Raw genomic sequence first — 17527 nt, 5'->3', positions numbered from 1 at the left:
TCGTGTCCCTTACTCAAAACACAACATGTCTTGTGGTTGCACTGCATTCTGGTCTATTGAGGCTTCTGTCAGTGGAGAAATTGGTCTCTGTGGAATGCTGTGCAGGACAGCAGAAAGAGAGAGTTGCCAAGTGCATCCAATAAACATGAAACATAAAGATAATTTGAACTGTCTCTAAAATTGCATTTGTCTGTGTGCATGTGTATGTGTGCGTGGGTGTGATCTCTCTGTGTGTCCGTTACAGTGTAAAGCAGCTGCGAAGCCTAGATGTGTAAAGTGTGGCTACACACACTGCCATCACCAGTTCCGCTCCCTGTCTGATTTACAGTCAAGACGTTAATCAGGCACACACACATACACACACACTGTGGTGTACCTCTTTCACACCGTGTACACATGCCAGCATGCGTACACACACTTGCACAATTTTAATCCTTCACCTTTCTTTAACGTCTTTAAATGTATGATGTATGGGTCAAACAGTATTTCCAAATAGTTTTTATGGTTTGTTGTAGTCTACTTAGGACCTGGAATAGGTGGATTTTGCTACATAGAGCGATATGAGTGGAAGAAAGTTTAAACAATCACAAGAAAGTATTTTGAAAGTCAATCTACTACAGTTTTCTGTGACTGAAAACTTACATGACACTATCTGCATTGCTGTGATGTGGTAAAAGCCCACCCATCTTGTACTCCAGGTTAAAATAAATGGGAAGAATTATGTGCAAATCATATCTGACACACGTCTGGGTCTTATCATTGCTATCAGCTGTCTCTTTCCCTACCAGCAGACCCAGTCCTGCGAGCCAGATTAGGCCTCTCTCCCCCCGCTTGATTCACCGCTCCGACTGCCCACCGCTGCCCCAACACAGACTGACGTAATGTCTCTACTTTATACTCTGCTGTCTTGGGACCAGATATCTCACTCTGTCTCTATTATTTGCAAATAGTAATTGACCCAGGTCTGCACCCGGTACCACATGAAAACTGAACCACCCTCACGGTCTGTTCTAAGTGGTTCAGAACTACATAAACAACTGGTCAGCTGTAGAGGGCATGGGAGGAAGCCACAAATTTGGGGTTGGAGTATGGGGGACCGCAGCAAGTAAACATTATAATTCAAAGCATCGTCCATGGTGGTTGGGTGAAGAATGGATGGGTCAAAGTTATGCAATACGTGTTGCTGGCATTTTTCAGTAGTTGAACTGTAAGGTCACTCTCTCCAGAATTTTTATGATTTCATTTTTTTTCTTTTTTTGGCAAAATCAATACATCCCTGCAAATGTTGAAAGTTCTTGCAATTTTGACTAACCGCCACACTTGCACTACTCAAATGTATTTTCCAAAGATCAATTTTTTTTGATGCCAGTAAACAAAAAACAAACAAACAAAAAAAAAAAAAAATCATCAGCAAAATAATCCTGGAAGTTCGGTAAAATGCATTGCTATCAATATGTTGTGTCATAATATTTACTCCTCATAGACACTCCACTCACTTTAACTTTTACACTGATAAGAATCTTCATTCTTTTTGAAATAAAATATACTTTACATCAAGTTAATAACTCACCGACTCCCCACTTCAAAATAAATTAAACTTTTTTGTTGCTTTCAGCTGGCACAAATCTTCTTCGGTAATTGGACCTTTTCTGCTTTTAAATAAATCACTTTGCCTTTCGTATGTTTCTTCATAGCATTCTTATCAATACATTTCAATACATTTGAAATGCATTACACACATCCAACTCCAGTGCCTCCTCCTAGCACATGTCAGAGGAGGGAGGGAGTCTCTGCATACCTTATATATTCAGTATTGCTACCGTCAAGGAGAAATGAAGAGGAAAAAAAGGCAGAGGATGGGAGTGCTGCTTTCCTGGAGCCTAACCAGAGAGGCGGTAAATCATAATCCCTGAGCCGAAACTGCATTCACCACACCTATCAAAACTCATTTAGGATCACAGGCCAGAGGTCCAACTATTTACTATCTGTGAGCTCCCCCTTTTTTCTCCAATCCTTTTCTTTCAGGGGAAGAAAACAGATAAATGAAAGCCAAATACACATTGATAATCCCCGGCGTCTTTCCAAAAAGGAAATTATTATATTTGAAGTTATGAGAGTGCTTCCTGAAGTGAAGGAAATGCACTGGATTTTTATGCCTGTGTCCTGATCTAAGAAAAACACAAGCGGACGTAGACTGGCAGACAGACAAATATATGCCCCTCCACATCCCCTCCCTTCCTCCTGCTAGCTCAGCCCCTCAATGTGCATTGCGATTTACAGTATATCTCAAAGCAGAAAGACTTTAAAAAAAAAAGAAGAGAGAATGAGCTGGAAAACTCCAAAAGGTCCTTCTGGCCAGAGACGTGAAGGGAGGAAATTGCATTGATTTAAGCTCAGCTTCTTTTGGCATCTGTCCGCCCTCTTCGTTTTTCTTTCCCTAAGTGAGAGCGTTTGTTCCACAGACGCTGGTTTAGATACAGTGCTCTAAGATGTTTTTCTTTGTCTTTCATTATATCCACAGTGAGTGGATGAGTGGATGTGAGTGACAGCATCTCGCCGCTTTAAAACATAAACTTTAAGCCGCGACTGAAGTAAGCTTTTTCGTGGAGAAGCCAGAACAGACTTTAACTGCTTCTTTCATTCATAAAATGAAGCAAAGTAGCAGGAGCAGCCACCTCTCTGCATACAAGGTTGAAGGCACATGTATGAATGGAGCTTTTCTCCATGTATGTAAAGTGGAATATCACTCAAAACATAAAAGCTCAGATGTCATCCCCATGACCTTGGGAATTTCAATCAGTGTTGATAGAGCTGCTCCATTGACAATAGGAGTGCTGCTATCACTTCTAAGCAACTGAACCAGAAAAAGCCTCCATAGTATCACAGCCATAGCGATCAATAGTAAATCACTCACACTAGTATTCTTTTCTGTGACTGACAACATGCCTGGATCTGAATGTGATGTGGTAACAACACCGATCTGGTACTCCATACAGCTGAAAAGGCAAGGCAAGGCAAGGCAGCTTTATTTGTATAGCACATTTCATACACTGAGGCAATTCAAAGTGCTTTACGGAGTAATACAGAGAAAACAAACAGTGAGAATGATTTCCAACTGCTATCTGACCCAAGTCTGTAATACAAACTAAACTGACATTGGACAAAGAAAAATAAAAGGTACTTGAATGCTGAAGTTCAGAGATAACTCCTTTAAGTATACTATCTTGTGCCCTTGTCTGTGGCTTTTGTGATGACATTTAACTATCACTTTTATTCAGAGCATCCTACAGTGAGTGCAGCTAATTGTAAGCTTAAAATCAACATTGCAAGCAATTAGTAGCAAGGAGTTTAAGCGTCAAGACAATAGACATAAGAAGATACAAAGAGGAATAGGAGATACATTTGAAGAGTGGACACATTTAGTTCCTCAACCAAAGCTTCTATTTACAACTTGCAGATATTTCCCCCTGGTTTCTCCATGTCCTCACAGCTTGGGAATGCTCAGTAGGACAACACATCCATGATTCCTTGGCACAGTGGAGGGCTTCAGTCTGGGACGATTGATGGTCCCTTCCCCACTGAGTTCACAGTCCGTCAGCCTGTTGCCCCACAGTCTCTTAGGTAATCGCCTAATTTCCTAGTGGTGTAAATCCTGCCGTTCACAGCTTTCAATCGCCACAGACCAGGGGACGCCCTGTAGAGCTTGTTTCGCCACAACCAACCCCATTGCCCTATTAAACATAGCCTCATGTTGAGGCATCCATTCCTTTTGTGTCTGTACCACATGCGGGTTATGTAATGGGGACAACCGTGAAAAGCACTGTACAGGATGCTGCCAGACAACAGTGCATTGATTTAATAGTTGGGTAAACAATGACGCAAAACCAAAGAGAGACTTTGTCTCCCTAGAGGAAAATTCTGTTCGGAGAGGCTTATCTCTCTCTACACATTATGATGAGCAATTATCCATGGAACATTCATTCATTCATTCATTCATTCATTCATTTCTATTCCCAGACAAAAGAAAACTATATGTGTCCTTGTTGCATGCACTTTCCTGTGGAGAGGTTTTCAGGTTATATTCAACTGTCATGTCATGGCTTTCTCTTTTCCCCCTCGATAAAACTGTCTTTTGAAACATTAGCCTGCTGTTGCAACCATATGGACTGCGTGTGACAGCTTTAAACACATTGGAACACTTAGGATGGGCCTGACCCCCTGTGACCTGTTGACCCTCACTCCAGTGACACGTCTCCACACAGCCTGGTAGAGAGATGCCTCCCGGGTAAGACGAAGAGGAGGCAGGAGAAGGTGGCAAGGCAAGTTTGGATGTCCAGAGGGCTCCTGTGCCCATGGTTTGGGACGTCTGACTGGCCCAACAGTTACACAAGACTACTTAAACATTCACATGCATACATAGGGTCATGCATATACGCACACACACACACACACACACACACACATACACACACATCCACTGACAGCTCTGCATGCCGCAGCCCCAGAAGTCTGGAGCTCTGGGTTTAGAAGGGGGGGTTGGGTGTATTTGAGACCTTCTGTCATTCTTTCATGGCCCGAAAACACATTCCCTCTGGTTTGCATTGCTGCGATAGAAATGGCTTTGTCGCAAAAAAAATACAGCAGTCTGGGCTGTCAGGCGTTGAGGTGCAATTGAAACACTGCCCCCCCCCCCCACCACCACCTGCCCCCCCCTTTCTATTTCTGCACAAACAAACATACAAACACTTCAAGTGACAAGTCCTTGCTATATCATTAAATCGCTGAAAAAGGGGAAGAAAAGGGGAAAGAAAGAGCAGAGAACAGTTGCGCCACAGTTTTCGGTGTGGGGGGATCACATGGGGGTTGGAGAGGCTGTTTTGGGCCTTTCCAAGCTGTCGTCTTGAGCCATAAATGAAAGCAAAACAAGTGAGGGGAGCCAGCCGAGCCAGCGGAGGCTCAAGGACTTCATACTTAGAGTCTTGGTTTCATATCAAGCCAACACCACTTCCCAGCCTAACTCCTCTAGCTGTGTACCTGCCTTCCAGCCATCCATTTTCACTCCAGATCCAACTCACTTCCCGGCATGTCACACTGCCCTCCGACTCCAACTCTTTCTCATTCTCTTTCTGTCGTTCTTTTTGGTTGCCGCTCTCCCTTCTCTCTTACGTCTCCTTCAATCTTTTCCCGCTCTCTGCTTGATTGAATATTTGCAGGCAGAACATTCACCTACACATTCCACATTGTCAGGAACCGTTGCCCTCTTTAACTCTCTTTGCCTCCTTCTCTCAATCCATTTTTTCTACGTCTCGTCTTTTGCTCCTTTCCTCTCTCCCTTTGCCTCCCCCCCTTTTCTGTCTGCCTCCTCTGCTCCACTTATGCATCCCAGCAGTCTAGATTTCCTTACCTCAGGTTATAATAGTTAGACTGTGAAATCACCCAGGCCCCCATACCCCTCCCTTCATCCTTCTGTCCTTCTTTCCCTCTCTCTCTCTCTCCCATCCCTCCCCTAACCACTTATAGTCGATCTTTAATATTTATGGTCCCAAAGCCTGGGGAGTGGGTGGGGGTGGGGGTGGGGGGGACGCAGGGCCTTACCTGGCCTATGCTTCCCTGTGTATTGCCAGTGAACAGAGTCGGGTGAAGTGGGGGTTGCGATGCACGGGCCGTGGAGCTGCGGCCCCGCGGAGCAGAGCAGAGGCAACCCAATCTCCTCTGTGCCCCCATACTGAAGTGATTAGGCCACAGGAAGCTGAACCTGACATTGCTGACACTAGGCCCCTCTACCACATCCTGCCCCAACATCCACCCACACCACACGACACCACCTCTCCACGCTGACACCCGATTCACTGCGGCAACCACAGGCTGATTTACATCTTCTGATAGGGGGGGGGGGGGGTGGAAGAGCAGAGGACATAGGAGGACACTCAGGAGGGAAAAAAAGAGATAATGTGTCTGGGAGAAACCTGAGATCAAGAAAAAATAGTGTTTGTGGTGACTGCTTCCTTTATTGTTTCCCTGTCTCCTGGTGTGGCGGCAGATGTAAACAGGAACAAGCAATGCAGCCTGCCAATTTCAAGCCTATTAACTGGAAATGGGGCCAAGTACCATTACTACTGCAGGTGCTTTACTTTGGCTACTTGGCTACTTGTATCGCTTGGAATCAAGAGAACTGTGCCAGTATGATGATTCTGGTATGAAACTTTCAGTCAGAGGATTTATATGCAGCACATGTATTCCCTCATCAGGTTTTCCTCACCTAAATACATATTTAAGTAAAATTTGCCACATGTCCAAAAAGCAAAGAGGAAACGCTTACCAGTTTCCATTCGGCATTACCATTCCTGTGCATTTTACCTCATTATGTGGCAGTACAAGAGGCAGGCTTTGTCTTGAATTGTTTGGTAGTATGACTTGACAGAAGATCTAGTGATTGAGATGACCTTCATGACAGAGCACTACTGCCCTCTTGTGTTTTGGGGTGGAAAGGAGAGGGCATTTTCATGGGCAGGGGTGAGGAAGTTGTGGAGAAATTTTACCCCAGTTATGGGATTACTCACTTACTCACTCATTCACTCACTCACTCACTCACTCACTCACTCACTCACTCACTCACTCAATCAATCAATCTATAATACCACTTAAATCCAACATATCCAAACCAACAATTGTTCTTTTTCTTGCTTTATTAGAATCCGTCATATTAGCATCCTAATTCTACAACACATGTCCATAAAGGTTTTAACAATACAGCAGGCTAGGAATTTAAAATTAGAAGATAAGTGCAATACATTGTCTTTAGATTGATTGAGAGTAAAAATAGAACATACTTTGAAATCTGGATAGCATTTTCATAATATCTAATTTTTGACTATTAGCACTTGTTCAGAAGCAATCAGTACTGAACATTTTAGTGTAATTTTACAAAAGCATTTAATTTTCTCTCATTAAAACAATGTAATTAATTAGATTAAAACAATGTGATATAATTATATATAATCCCTAATCATTTAAAATCAATCAAGCATATCCTTAATAAACGTCTTAAACATTCTCGTTCAGACTAAACTTTTAAATAAATTGTTTTTTCAGCATTAAACAAATCTAAAACCATGTTATATGTAAAATACTAGCTAGGTCTAGGCTCTCACTTTTACCATTGTGATTTGTTCTCTCTCTGTCTCTCTCTCTCTTTCTCTTTCCATCTCTCTCACACTCTCTCTCTCTCCCTATATGAAAATGTTTCTCTTTTTTTCGGTAGCGATTGCTCTCTGTTTGACTCCCATCTCTTGTGAGAGTGTTTCATTTCACTAATGCTGAAGTGAAACCAGCTCCATTAAAAAAAAGGGAATCTCACTGAATACTCAAGGGGCCGTGGGAATAATCAAAACACTGCAAGAGCCAGCGAGGAATACAAACTTCAGTTAAGAACAAAGGAAATGGAAATCAATGGCAGGATATGCAGATTTTTTTGACAGCTCAACATGCAAATAATCTTTTGGGAATATGCCCTGTACTGCCTTTGCCAGGTTAAAATAATAACTGAGAAGGAAAATATAAAATCCAGTATCTTGAAGACGGGGCGCACCATTACACCTACTTAGTTTTTGTGTGAAGGTGCTCCAAAACAATCAATAAAGAATGCAGTGCAATTGCAAGCAAGGCTGGATCGCCTAAGGCATGGTCATATCTATAAGTGCTGGGGCACCAAACTCAGGAATTCATTTAAAGCTAAATGCTGCATTATTTAAAAACTGTAGGCTACTCTATGTTTCATTGTGTGCTCCCGGAGAATGTTAAGTTCTCTAGTATAATGCGCAGTTGTACTTGTCAGTTTGTCGACACTTAAGAAGCTTGAGGAAGGTCTCCATCTTATGGGCGTCTTTCTTGAAGCAGCTAAGTAAGGTATAGTCTCTCAGAACAGACTCCAGCATCTCCGGCACATCGTACTGGGTGAGGCCATGCTCACTGTAGGTTGTAGTCAACATCCCCTCGTCCAGCATCTACAAAGGCAGATTTGGATATATATATATATACATTACAAATAGTTTTGAAGTGAAAATAAAAAAAAAAAGTAATTTCACTTATCTCTCACAAAATGATTTATAGCACAGAAGTAAATGGAACATTTTAAGGGATAATGAGTAACTCGAGTTCTTGGTTGGCAAAATCCTAACACTAGAACCTCTATATTTTAAATATATTGAATGATGAAACTCACCTAGTGTTTTCATTTTTCACCATTTTGTAAATTATTACATTGCATTTCAAAACTGAGAATAGAGGCAGTACAATGTAATGTATTCTAGTTCTCACAATTATACCCCGATTAGAAGATCTTCAGGGGCTTATCATATTAACGACAATGCAGAGGTGGGATTCGACCTACCTTCTTGATGAGGACCACCACCCCTTGCTCCAGACTGATCAGTTTCTCCGACACCCACTTGGTCTTGTTGAGCAGCATGTCCGGAGCGTCGTCATAGCGATCCAGTGTGGTCTGCAGGTAGACCAAAGGCTCGATCCACGACTGGACCAGCATCAACACAGAGTGGAGCAACCATTTGTCCTGCATTTGCCCATGGATGAAGAGTTGAAATCATAGAACTGAATTAGAACTGGGTGAATGAGTAAATTAAAACAATTATTGTCCCTAAGCAAATTTGTCCGACACATAGAGAGCCATCACAAAAAGATGTCATACAACACAACAAAGCACTGCACAACTACAGTAGAACTACTGTAACTCTTTCTGGTGCTCTATTAAAATTTATGGAGAGACCTTTTAAAGGTCTACACAACACAAGTTAGATGGGCAGGGACAGGAGTAATCAAAGAAGACTGAATAGCATGGATTTTGATTAAGGGCATGTCAGCCAGCAAAAGTTCAGCAACAAAAAAGTGTGAAAATTTAGTGGGTGAAGCAGTTGGCCATGCTTAAATGCCTCTAAGCAGGGCTGAATCTAAAGCAAGTACCAATGACCATCATAAAAATTACCATTAAACCATAGAGCAGGCAATATTTTCGACAGAAAGGTCATAGGATAAATCAGTAAAGTAAAGAAGGATCTTGCAGTATACTGAGTTTCAAAGGTTCACATTTACTGTATGAGCAAGTGTTATACTGATGATCGTAATGTTCAAACAGCAGTTTCAAGATTGCCAAAAATGAGTCTTTAAGAAATTGCTTTTGCCATTATATTTGGCCTTTGTTAGTTGAAGGAGGATAACTGTAGAACTTCCCATTAGCTAAATTATAGTTCACATCAGCCAAATCATCCTCCTTTGGCCTTTTGCTAAGTGGTGCATTCTAGTTTCCAGCCTGCTGATCAAGCTGACCTTTAGCCTAAAAGGCTGTGCCCTGCTGAACAGTTTCCAAACCTGTCCAGGCACAGATTAAAGCCAATGCTCAGAAATGTAAGAAATTATACAATCATATATATTCATGAGATTTGGGGACCTTTCATTGTAATTAGTGTAAACCATCCTGCCATTCTGCAGCTGACAAGGGCAGGCAGTATGAGGAGGGAAGGCTCACTTATACTCTAAGTGACCATTTTTACAAAACAAAGCCCAGGCACTTAGCACCAGCGCTATGGCAAAGTGATTTGTGAGCAGAGACACGCATGCAAACAAACACACACAAACATGAATTAACACACAAATGCTTGCAGGTGCACACACATGCACATGCACATGGATGAACCTTCAGGCACAGATGCAGTCAGATAGACCTAAACATAGATACAGACACACACACAACACACACCCTAAAAAAATATACATTTCTGTTAGTTGCACACACACACACACACACACACACACATATATACAAGCACAGCTTTGCATACACAGACTCACAGAAGGAAACCACCGCTGTGCACACACACACACACACACACACACACACACACACACACACACAATATATCTACACATAGGCACATGCACACGTAAAGCAATTCTCCACAAATTAAGATAAAAGCCCTGACAAAGGCAGAGAGAAATCGCTGTGGCTGCTTACAGATATCTGTTGGATTTCACTCTTGGAGCTGGGGATGGGCAAGGCTTTGGTGATGCAGGCATAAGCAGCCTGGTGCCGCATGGGGAACGGGACAAACATCTCCTCCTACAGTCCATACAAGCATGTGGAAAAACAAATAATCAGACAAACAGACACATGCACACACATGCATGCATGTGCACACCTCTCCACTACGTGTCTAACCTTAACCCTAATCTAAACCAAATCCTAATTCTAACCTTAAAGGGGAATGCTGCCAATTTTCATTAGTAAAGTATTCATTAGTAAGCTTCTCTATCCTTACTGTGACCATAGGCATAAAGTTCAAATTGGTTCCAGAGCCAGAATTGCCAGGCCCAGCTGGGTCAGGTCACATGAGCAGCTCCCATACCTCGTATGCTAATTTGGTCCGTCCCCTTTTCAATACAATGCAATGTCAAGGGGAGTTTGGATCTAAGACCTGAACCTGGTGAGTTGAAAGCAAACTGAGAGCTTATTTGAATGTCCCCATGAGCCAAATAATTCTGAAGTGCTATTTGTTTTGCAAAAGAAAAAAGCAATTATGTCTCCCGAAGTTCCACCAAATATTCTGTTTTTGCAAGCATGTGAGATGAGAAAAATCCTCCAAAGTGAGGACATTTCATCCTTGTAAGTGTAGAAATACAATAACACGCCCGCACGCACGCATGCACACACACAAGAAGACAAAGACACATCAGGAAAACAGTGACATAAGATTTGCTAAACTTGGCCATTGGAGACAATCTGTCTGTCAATGAGCGGAGTGCAGCAGAGGCATGTTTTGTTCTTCAGTGTGTTCTCATCTGTAGACCTCATGCAGTGTCTGCTCAGTAACAAGCCCTACATCATCCCATTTCAAAGATCATTTTGGATCTCTAGCCTCAGAGTGTGGGGGACTCAACAGGCTGCACAACCTGGGCTCTCACGGATGCAGTATATCATTATCACACTCATATGTGCTCCAATGTAGGCCTGCTTCTTTAATAAATCATCTTCGGCTCTGAGGAGAGATAGAAGCTTTCTTTGAACCCTTGCAGCAAGGCACTGATCATGTCAGAATGAAAAGCAAATAACGCAGGGTATATAACGGAAAGTGTAAGTGCTTTTGGTCCAGCATAGTGTGAAAAAGGCCAGCAAGGAGTCAATTTGTTCTCATGGTAGAACTCTTTTCAAATGTTCTTGCTATAACATAATTGATAAGGGTATAGTTGGGAGAATGTAGGGCCAAAGAATACAGTTGATGAGGACTTTGCTTTACTTGATTTTTATTTATTAATTTTTTGCATTGATATTTAATAAAATATTCCGCTATACATAATATAATTTGGTTGCTCTCAGAATGACTGCTCAAACTGATTAACAAGGGCATCTTTTTTTTAGTCCTACATTAAAAAGTAATATTAGACAGCTGCTCAAATCAAACACAAAATTCTGCATTGCTGTCACTGCAGTGTTTGCCTAAGGCAAAGTTTCTACGGCACTGCTTTTCAAAATGCTGATTTCACATTTTATAAAAAAAACGACTCTAACTCATGCCCAACGGCATTAGATAAGACTATTTCCCCTGTAGGTTATGGATTTTCTTAGATTGCACTTAAGTTGAATTCTCTCTTTCGAGGCACAATGCATATAATTTTCTGTTGTCATGTGATGAATGTGAAGAGCACAGGAAAGTAAGTGATTCAGTTCCTCCTGGGGCCACATATAGGCTACAAAATCTATGCCCTCGTGGCACTGTAAGATCTTTTGGATACAACGGATCTGCTGAACAGTTTAAATATTTTTTTTCCCATACAATGAACAAGCAAAATGACTCATTTTGAGGCAATGTTACTCACAAACAAAGAACAAGATTCCTCTGAGACACGGTAGATGAGCTCAGCGTGCTGGATGACGCGGTCTAGAAGTTTCTCTTGGGAGATGGAGGGGCAGCGGGAGATACTGCCCTGCTCTTCCTTGCAGTCCAGTGGGAGGCTTATGGTAAGCAGACAGGGCCAGAGCAATACAGCCAACACACACCCCCGTACGACTGAAGACATGCATGTAAACACACACACACACACACACACACACACACACACACACAACCACAGACACAGAGACATAAACACATACAAACCCAAAACATCCATCCACACAACATGTATGTAAGAGAGGCTATTGACAAATTAAAATCATACATACTTCAACCTATTATATAAGTAAATTGCCACAATTTATATCTATCAATACAATTGCATAACATTTCCACAGCTGTCTTTCCATCTCTCTGAACTGTGATAGAGTACCTGTCATCATGCGCATGCTGTTGTTATTGTTCAGGTTTTCTTACCTGTCCTTTCATGCTTACAGCTTCTTTTATACGGCCTGACCAGACCAGGGCATGGAATGAAGTAAAAGGTTGCGATGGTCGTGCGTAGGCTCTTGTAAAAAGATACCGGTCTACCCACTCCAACACCTTTTTCCTTATGCATTATACCCAGATGACAACCATCAAGTACGCCAGGCCCATGCATCTTCATTCCCAATGTAAAGTTGTAAATTGCGAATATACCTGAATATATCTGACTCTATGAAGTGTTTTCTTATAACACTTGACCTCAATTTAGAAATAAACCAAAATCTTGTGTGCATTATTTTTTCTACCCCCCTGATACCAAAGAGTGAAGTGTGAGACTGATTAGATTTATCAAGCGCCGAAAGAGGAACAGGCTGAGAAATCCCTCTTTTCAGCCGAGGTGAGGATGTAATGTAGAATTTAAACATGCATGACAGAAACGGCTGCAGAGATGGCAGCGTGGAACTGTGATAGACACCACAAAAACAGACTGAACGAATGAGAGTTGGCGAATCACTGGAATCTCACGAAAAAACCTCTTCAAAATCTTCTTTTTATTTTGACATTCATATGCCATTCTGCTGCAGAAGAAGCATGGGGTGTGAGAGCAACTCTACCCAGAAGCCATGGTTACCCATTTGTGATGACTGTGTTTAGCTGTCATAGTAGGAGGAACGTATTTAGTAGTAATCCATGCAAACTTGAAACAGTGCCAGCATAGGTAGGCGTACAGGACTCCATTAAACCCACCATCTTACTGTTTTTTTTTTTGCCTTGAACACTCTGAGGCACTGCACATTCTCTCCATCCCCCCAAACCCACTCTGTTATGAGTGTAATCCAATTGGAAAATTACAAGGGATTTGTTGTGTGTCAATTTACAGTGATAAACCCTTGCATGCATTTTGGACATGATGCAAAAAAAGGAATACGAAAAAGGGAAAGGTACGAGTTAATGTTTTGAATTGTCTATCTCCTTTACCAACTGATTACGTTGAGCAAAATTAACCATCATATAAAAGAACAATTGATATATATAAATAAGGCTACTAAATACGATTTACAAAGATATTGTGACTGTATCCTTATGAAGATTAAAATTCTTATCAGTAAGATTACAGTCTGTGAGTCAGTTTAATTCCCTCATTTTTCCATTGTGGTGAGTTCATTCAGCCCTTCCTAGAAGCTTTAGGAACATCCTTAGAAACCCTGTGGATTTCAACACTATAACAGCCTGAAGAATTTAATTTAATCTTTTCCTGAAAATCACATTTTCAACTTCAGTGAAAGTATAGGCATAATACCTCTCTTGAACTGAAATACCTCTAAAGTTACAAGTTATTTTATATATTCCCACGCAGACAGGATGTTCCAAAGCCATGGGGAGAGGGACAGCTACTTTCTTTGAATGAACCATCAAAGACGGATGTTTAAGAATAGGTTAAAGACAGATTGGATATCAGAAAGTTGCCATGGATGGGTGTTATGTTACTGAACTGGACGTCACAGAGGTGGTTCATATTCACACATTCGCCTCAAGACACCTGGAGCCTCACTATGTGTCAGCAGATAGGGGCACAACCTGTTTCATATGAAACAATGTTCTCTCCTTATCACTTTTATTCACTCCTCGTCTTTCACCTTTTCGTCTTCCACCTCCTCCTCCATAGCTAACCTCTAGCTGTCAATATCTGTCCAAACATCTGTCAAAACAACAACTGTTTTCTTCAGTGAGTGAATCCTAATGTTAAATCTGAGTATATGTGTTACAGTAAATGTGGGGAAATGGTGAAGTATACATTTACTGGTAAATATGTATATTTAGAAACTCTGTGGTAAATGTGCATTTACGAGGTTAATCTGGTAAATGGATACATTTCAGCACATTTTGCGTGCTGTCCAACAATACAGTTTGCACCTGATGAATTTTGACAAATTTACAGTAATGAGATTAGGATATTGGCCAAGAAGTATTGGTTGTAGTAAAGCCGTAATAACAGGCTATTGGCATCATTGAGTTATGCTACAGTAGATTATTTAAAATCACATTTAAAAAATGCAAGCATGTTTTGTGCATCCACATTTTTTCACATGGATGGAAATGAGTTGTGCAGGCTAGTGCATCCACTAGTGGCCTATATAGTATAAAATCAGCATCAGTTTCTTGGCAAAATGACGTCTATGTTGAACACATAGGCTATGAACACAGCAAAGTCTTATCTGCCTACCAAAAGCAAAAAGGCACATAGGCCAATGTTCGCCCGTTTGGCAAAAGAAAAATTGGCCTCAGTTTCACTCCTCTGTGACTCCTTGCCCAATTTTCTAATGTAGTGTTACATGAATGAATCTCCCGCACCTCACCGATCTCACTTTACTATTGAAGCCAATCTGAAGAGGTAATTTAATAATAATATAACATAGTGACAGGACTTATGCTACTGTTACTAGCACTTTCCACCCACATTAACCGGGAAATGTACACATTTATCACTCTACAGGTAAGTGTAAACATTTACCATTTTCACACATTTACCAAAACATCTGCACTGTTGCTGTTGTTCCCACATCAAACTATGGTGCAAGTTTCATGTGGGGAAATTAGCAACAATTCACACATTTTAGTGTCAGCCTTGTGTTTTCTTTCTTTATTTATTTTTTTCCCTGTTTAATTTGCACATGCTGTAAGTGTATTCACCCATGGGTAGGATACCTTTTGAATGTTTACTCCACGGAGCCTCATTTGATTTCTAAAGCAATTCTTGTTTCAGAATCTCAGGTGAAAATTGCATTCGGAAAAGTGCCTTGCAAAGATACAGTATATAGGCCTATTACTCAAAATGCATGAAGTAGGAAAAAAAAAAAGTGTTAGCTGGTGTATTGGCACCAAACCTTTTTTTTTTATTTGCAAAACAAGTCCCTATCTGATATCATGTCTGGCACCTAAGCAGTGTAATATCTTAATTTCAAAGTGATCCATCTGAGAAACACAAGGAGATGGTGCTTGAATTGAAATAAATATTTTCAATACACAGGAAAACAAATATTTATTTGTATCTTATATCTGAAATAACAACAGAGGCATGATACAGCAGGGTATCCCAATATTATTTGTTTGATTATTGTTTTCATATTCCACAGACTATATTTTCTAGTAACTGTGATTTATATGGTGCTGCAGCATTCAAATTGTGTTCAGTATGTTTCATAATGCTCCACCATAGAATACAAAATGTCCTTTTTTTTTTTTTCATCTGCCTATTTAAATATTCTTTCAACTTTTATCCAAGGAACTCTTTGTCCGCACCAGCCTGCAGCACAACCACAGTCTTCTATTGTCCACACTGTAATTTCACTGGAGCCAATATGGGATTGGTGCCTTGCTCAAAGACACTACTACTACTTTGCATAACAAGTCTAGTATTGTACAAGGATCAGATAGTCATGTCATAGTGAATTGTTTGTGACTCTGTCTCCAAGGTCCTTAAGAGGCAGAATGCTCTTAAGGGGGAATTCATGCTTCAGTTTGTTTGGGGGGAAAACAACGTCTGCCACTTCTGCTCGGGAAGTTCCGTTTTTGTTTTTTTTTGTGGTGTGCTGTGTCCATTTTTTTAGTAACATGTTTGCCTTCCTTCTGTCGAATACAGCATTGTTTTTTTTTTCATTATTTCATTTACAAGAACAATTAGAGAATGTAGAAGAATTACTATTTTGATCATTGTTTCACTGTTATCTCTCTACCTACAATACAGATTGTCATGGAATTCTGGAAAATCATATCTAACAATGAAAATATTCTCAAATTTGGGTCCGAGAGACAAAATCTCATCAAATGGAGGTCTGTGGCCCTAATGTGGACTAAATTAGGGGTCATTAAGATGAAAAAGGTTGAGAATGACAGAATAAACAAAAATAAAGCATAACCAGTTGAATATTTTTTCCTCTGACCAATGACTTCACTGAGAAGGGTGGAAAGATGTACTGAAATGTTTGCCTGTGTTCTTCCTCATGTCAAGACCATGCTACGCTCTTGACACAGGGAGTGCGCCTGCATGCACGTGCTTGTATATACAGCCACTTTATCCCTTATGGAGCACACTGGAAAGAGTACACACATGAATATTTAGCACTCTGGTTCCATTATGTGAGACTTCTCTCTCCTGCTGAGGGTTGATTGGCAGCTCCTGCGCTGGGACACAACTCCCTTATTGGACAATGGAAGAGTGTGAGTGTGCATGTGTGTACATGTGTGTCTGTAGGGAGTGTAGAGTGGGGGAAAAATAAATAGTGCTTGCCAAGAGTGTCTCAATGAGGAAAGACACTAGGTGCAATTATAATGTTCTTGCAGTTGATTGTACTTAGTCTCAACATATCCATATAGCTTTCCTGCTCATGTAATGTTTGCAAGTGCAAGCTGTAAGCATAGGTGTAGAATGGAAGGGCACTTGAATTAAGAACAAGGATGAAAATCAGTATCTGAATCACAGTTTATTTGCAAAGTATAATAAATGCACATGAGTTTATCTCAGTGGCATTAGTGCAGAGACATACTGTACTAACAACTTCACAGTATCACAGTACATACTGACACATACACGTGGTACAAAGACTTAATGTAGTGCAAACGGACAGTGCTAGACATAGGCTAGAATATACAGTAGATTGTACACATCACATTATGTTTACAATATATTCAACATTTAATATTCACAAGAACTCTGATGCAAGCAGCATGGCATACAGTATGGTTGCTAATGCATGCTTTTTTGCCAGAGCATCTTGCTTTTGAGGTGCTGATGTAGCCAATAGTGACTTAAAAAAAAATGCAATATGCAGTTTGACTTTCTTTTCAGGCTTCAAAGTATCAAACTTACTCTTGAAATTACCGCACTGTAGCTACCAGCCGTACTGTTCTTATTTGTCTGGCTTGATAAATTATAATCATTATCATTTTATATGAGCAAAATCATATGAAAAACAGTTGGGTGATTGGCCTCAGGTCTGTTTCATGGCTTTCTTATTTGTTCATGAGATGAGTGAAATGGAAAAAACAGGCAATGTGAGCTTCTTTAATGAGAACTTTGAGATACAAAGAGACACTCAATTTTGTAGTGCAATACCCACAGTCCTCGGGCAACTGGGAAAACT

General features: G+C 40.8%; 1 protein-coding gene across 1 annotated transcript; it reads right to left on the bottom strand.

The window, feature by feature from the left end:
• Window positions 1-7805: 7805 nt before the first annotated feature.
• Window positions 7806-12349, bottom strand: smtla (somatolactin alpha). Its single transcript, XM_071515336.1, has 5 exons — window positions 12334-12349; window positions 11884-12074; window positions 10025-10129; window positions 8390-8569; window positions 7806-8003 (listed from the first exon to the last, which is right to left on the bottom strand). The coding sequence occupies exons 1-5, from the start codon at window positions 12347-12349 to the stop codon at window positions 7806-7808; spliced, it is 690 nt and encodes a 229-aa protein (XP_071371437.1).
• Between the last annotated feature and the right edge of the window lie 5178 nt (window positions 12350-17527).

This window comes from Centroberyx affinis, unplaced genomic scaffold, assembly GCF_046629955.1.
Source record: "Centroberyx affinis isolate AG114_WGS23_722 - 3 ecotype Tasmania unplaced genomic scaffold, CSIRO-AGI_Caff_v1 ptg000342l_1, whole genome shotgun sequence".
Classification (NCBI taxonomy): Eukaryota; Metazoa; Chordata; class Actinopteri; order Beryciformes; family Berycidae; genus Centroberyx; species Centroberyx affinis.
This window is presented reverse-complemented; position numbering and strand designations above follow the sequence as displayed.

Bases quoted from the DNA above. Each gene is read 5' to 3' on its own strand.
- smtla (XM_071515336.1), bottom strand. The intron at 10,130-11,883 runs GTGAGTAACATT...TATGGACTGTAG, and splicing joins AGGAATCTTGTTCTTTGTTT to GAGGAGATGTTTGTCCCGTT. The intron at 8,004-8,389 runs GTAGGTCGAATC...CTGCCTTTGTAG, and splicing joins TGGTGGTCCTCATCAAGAAG to ATGCTGGACGAGGGGATGTT.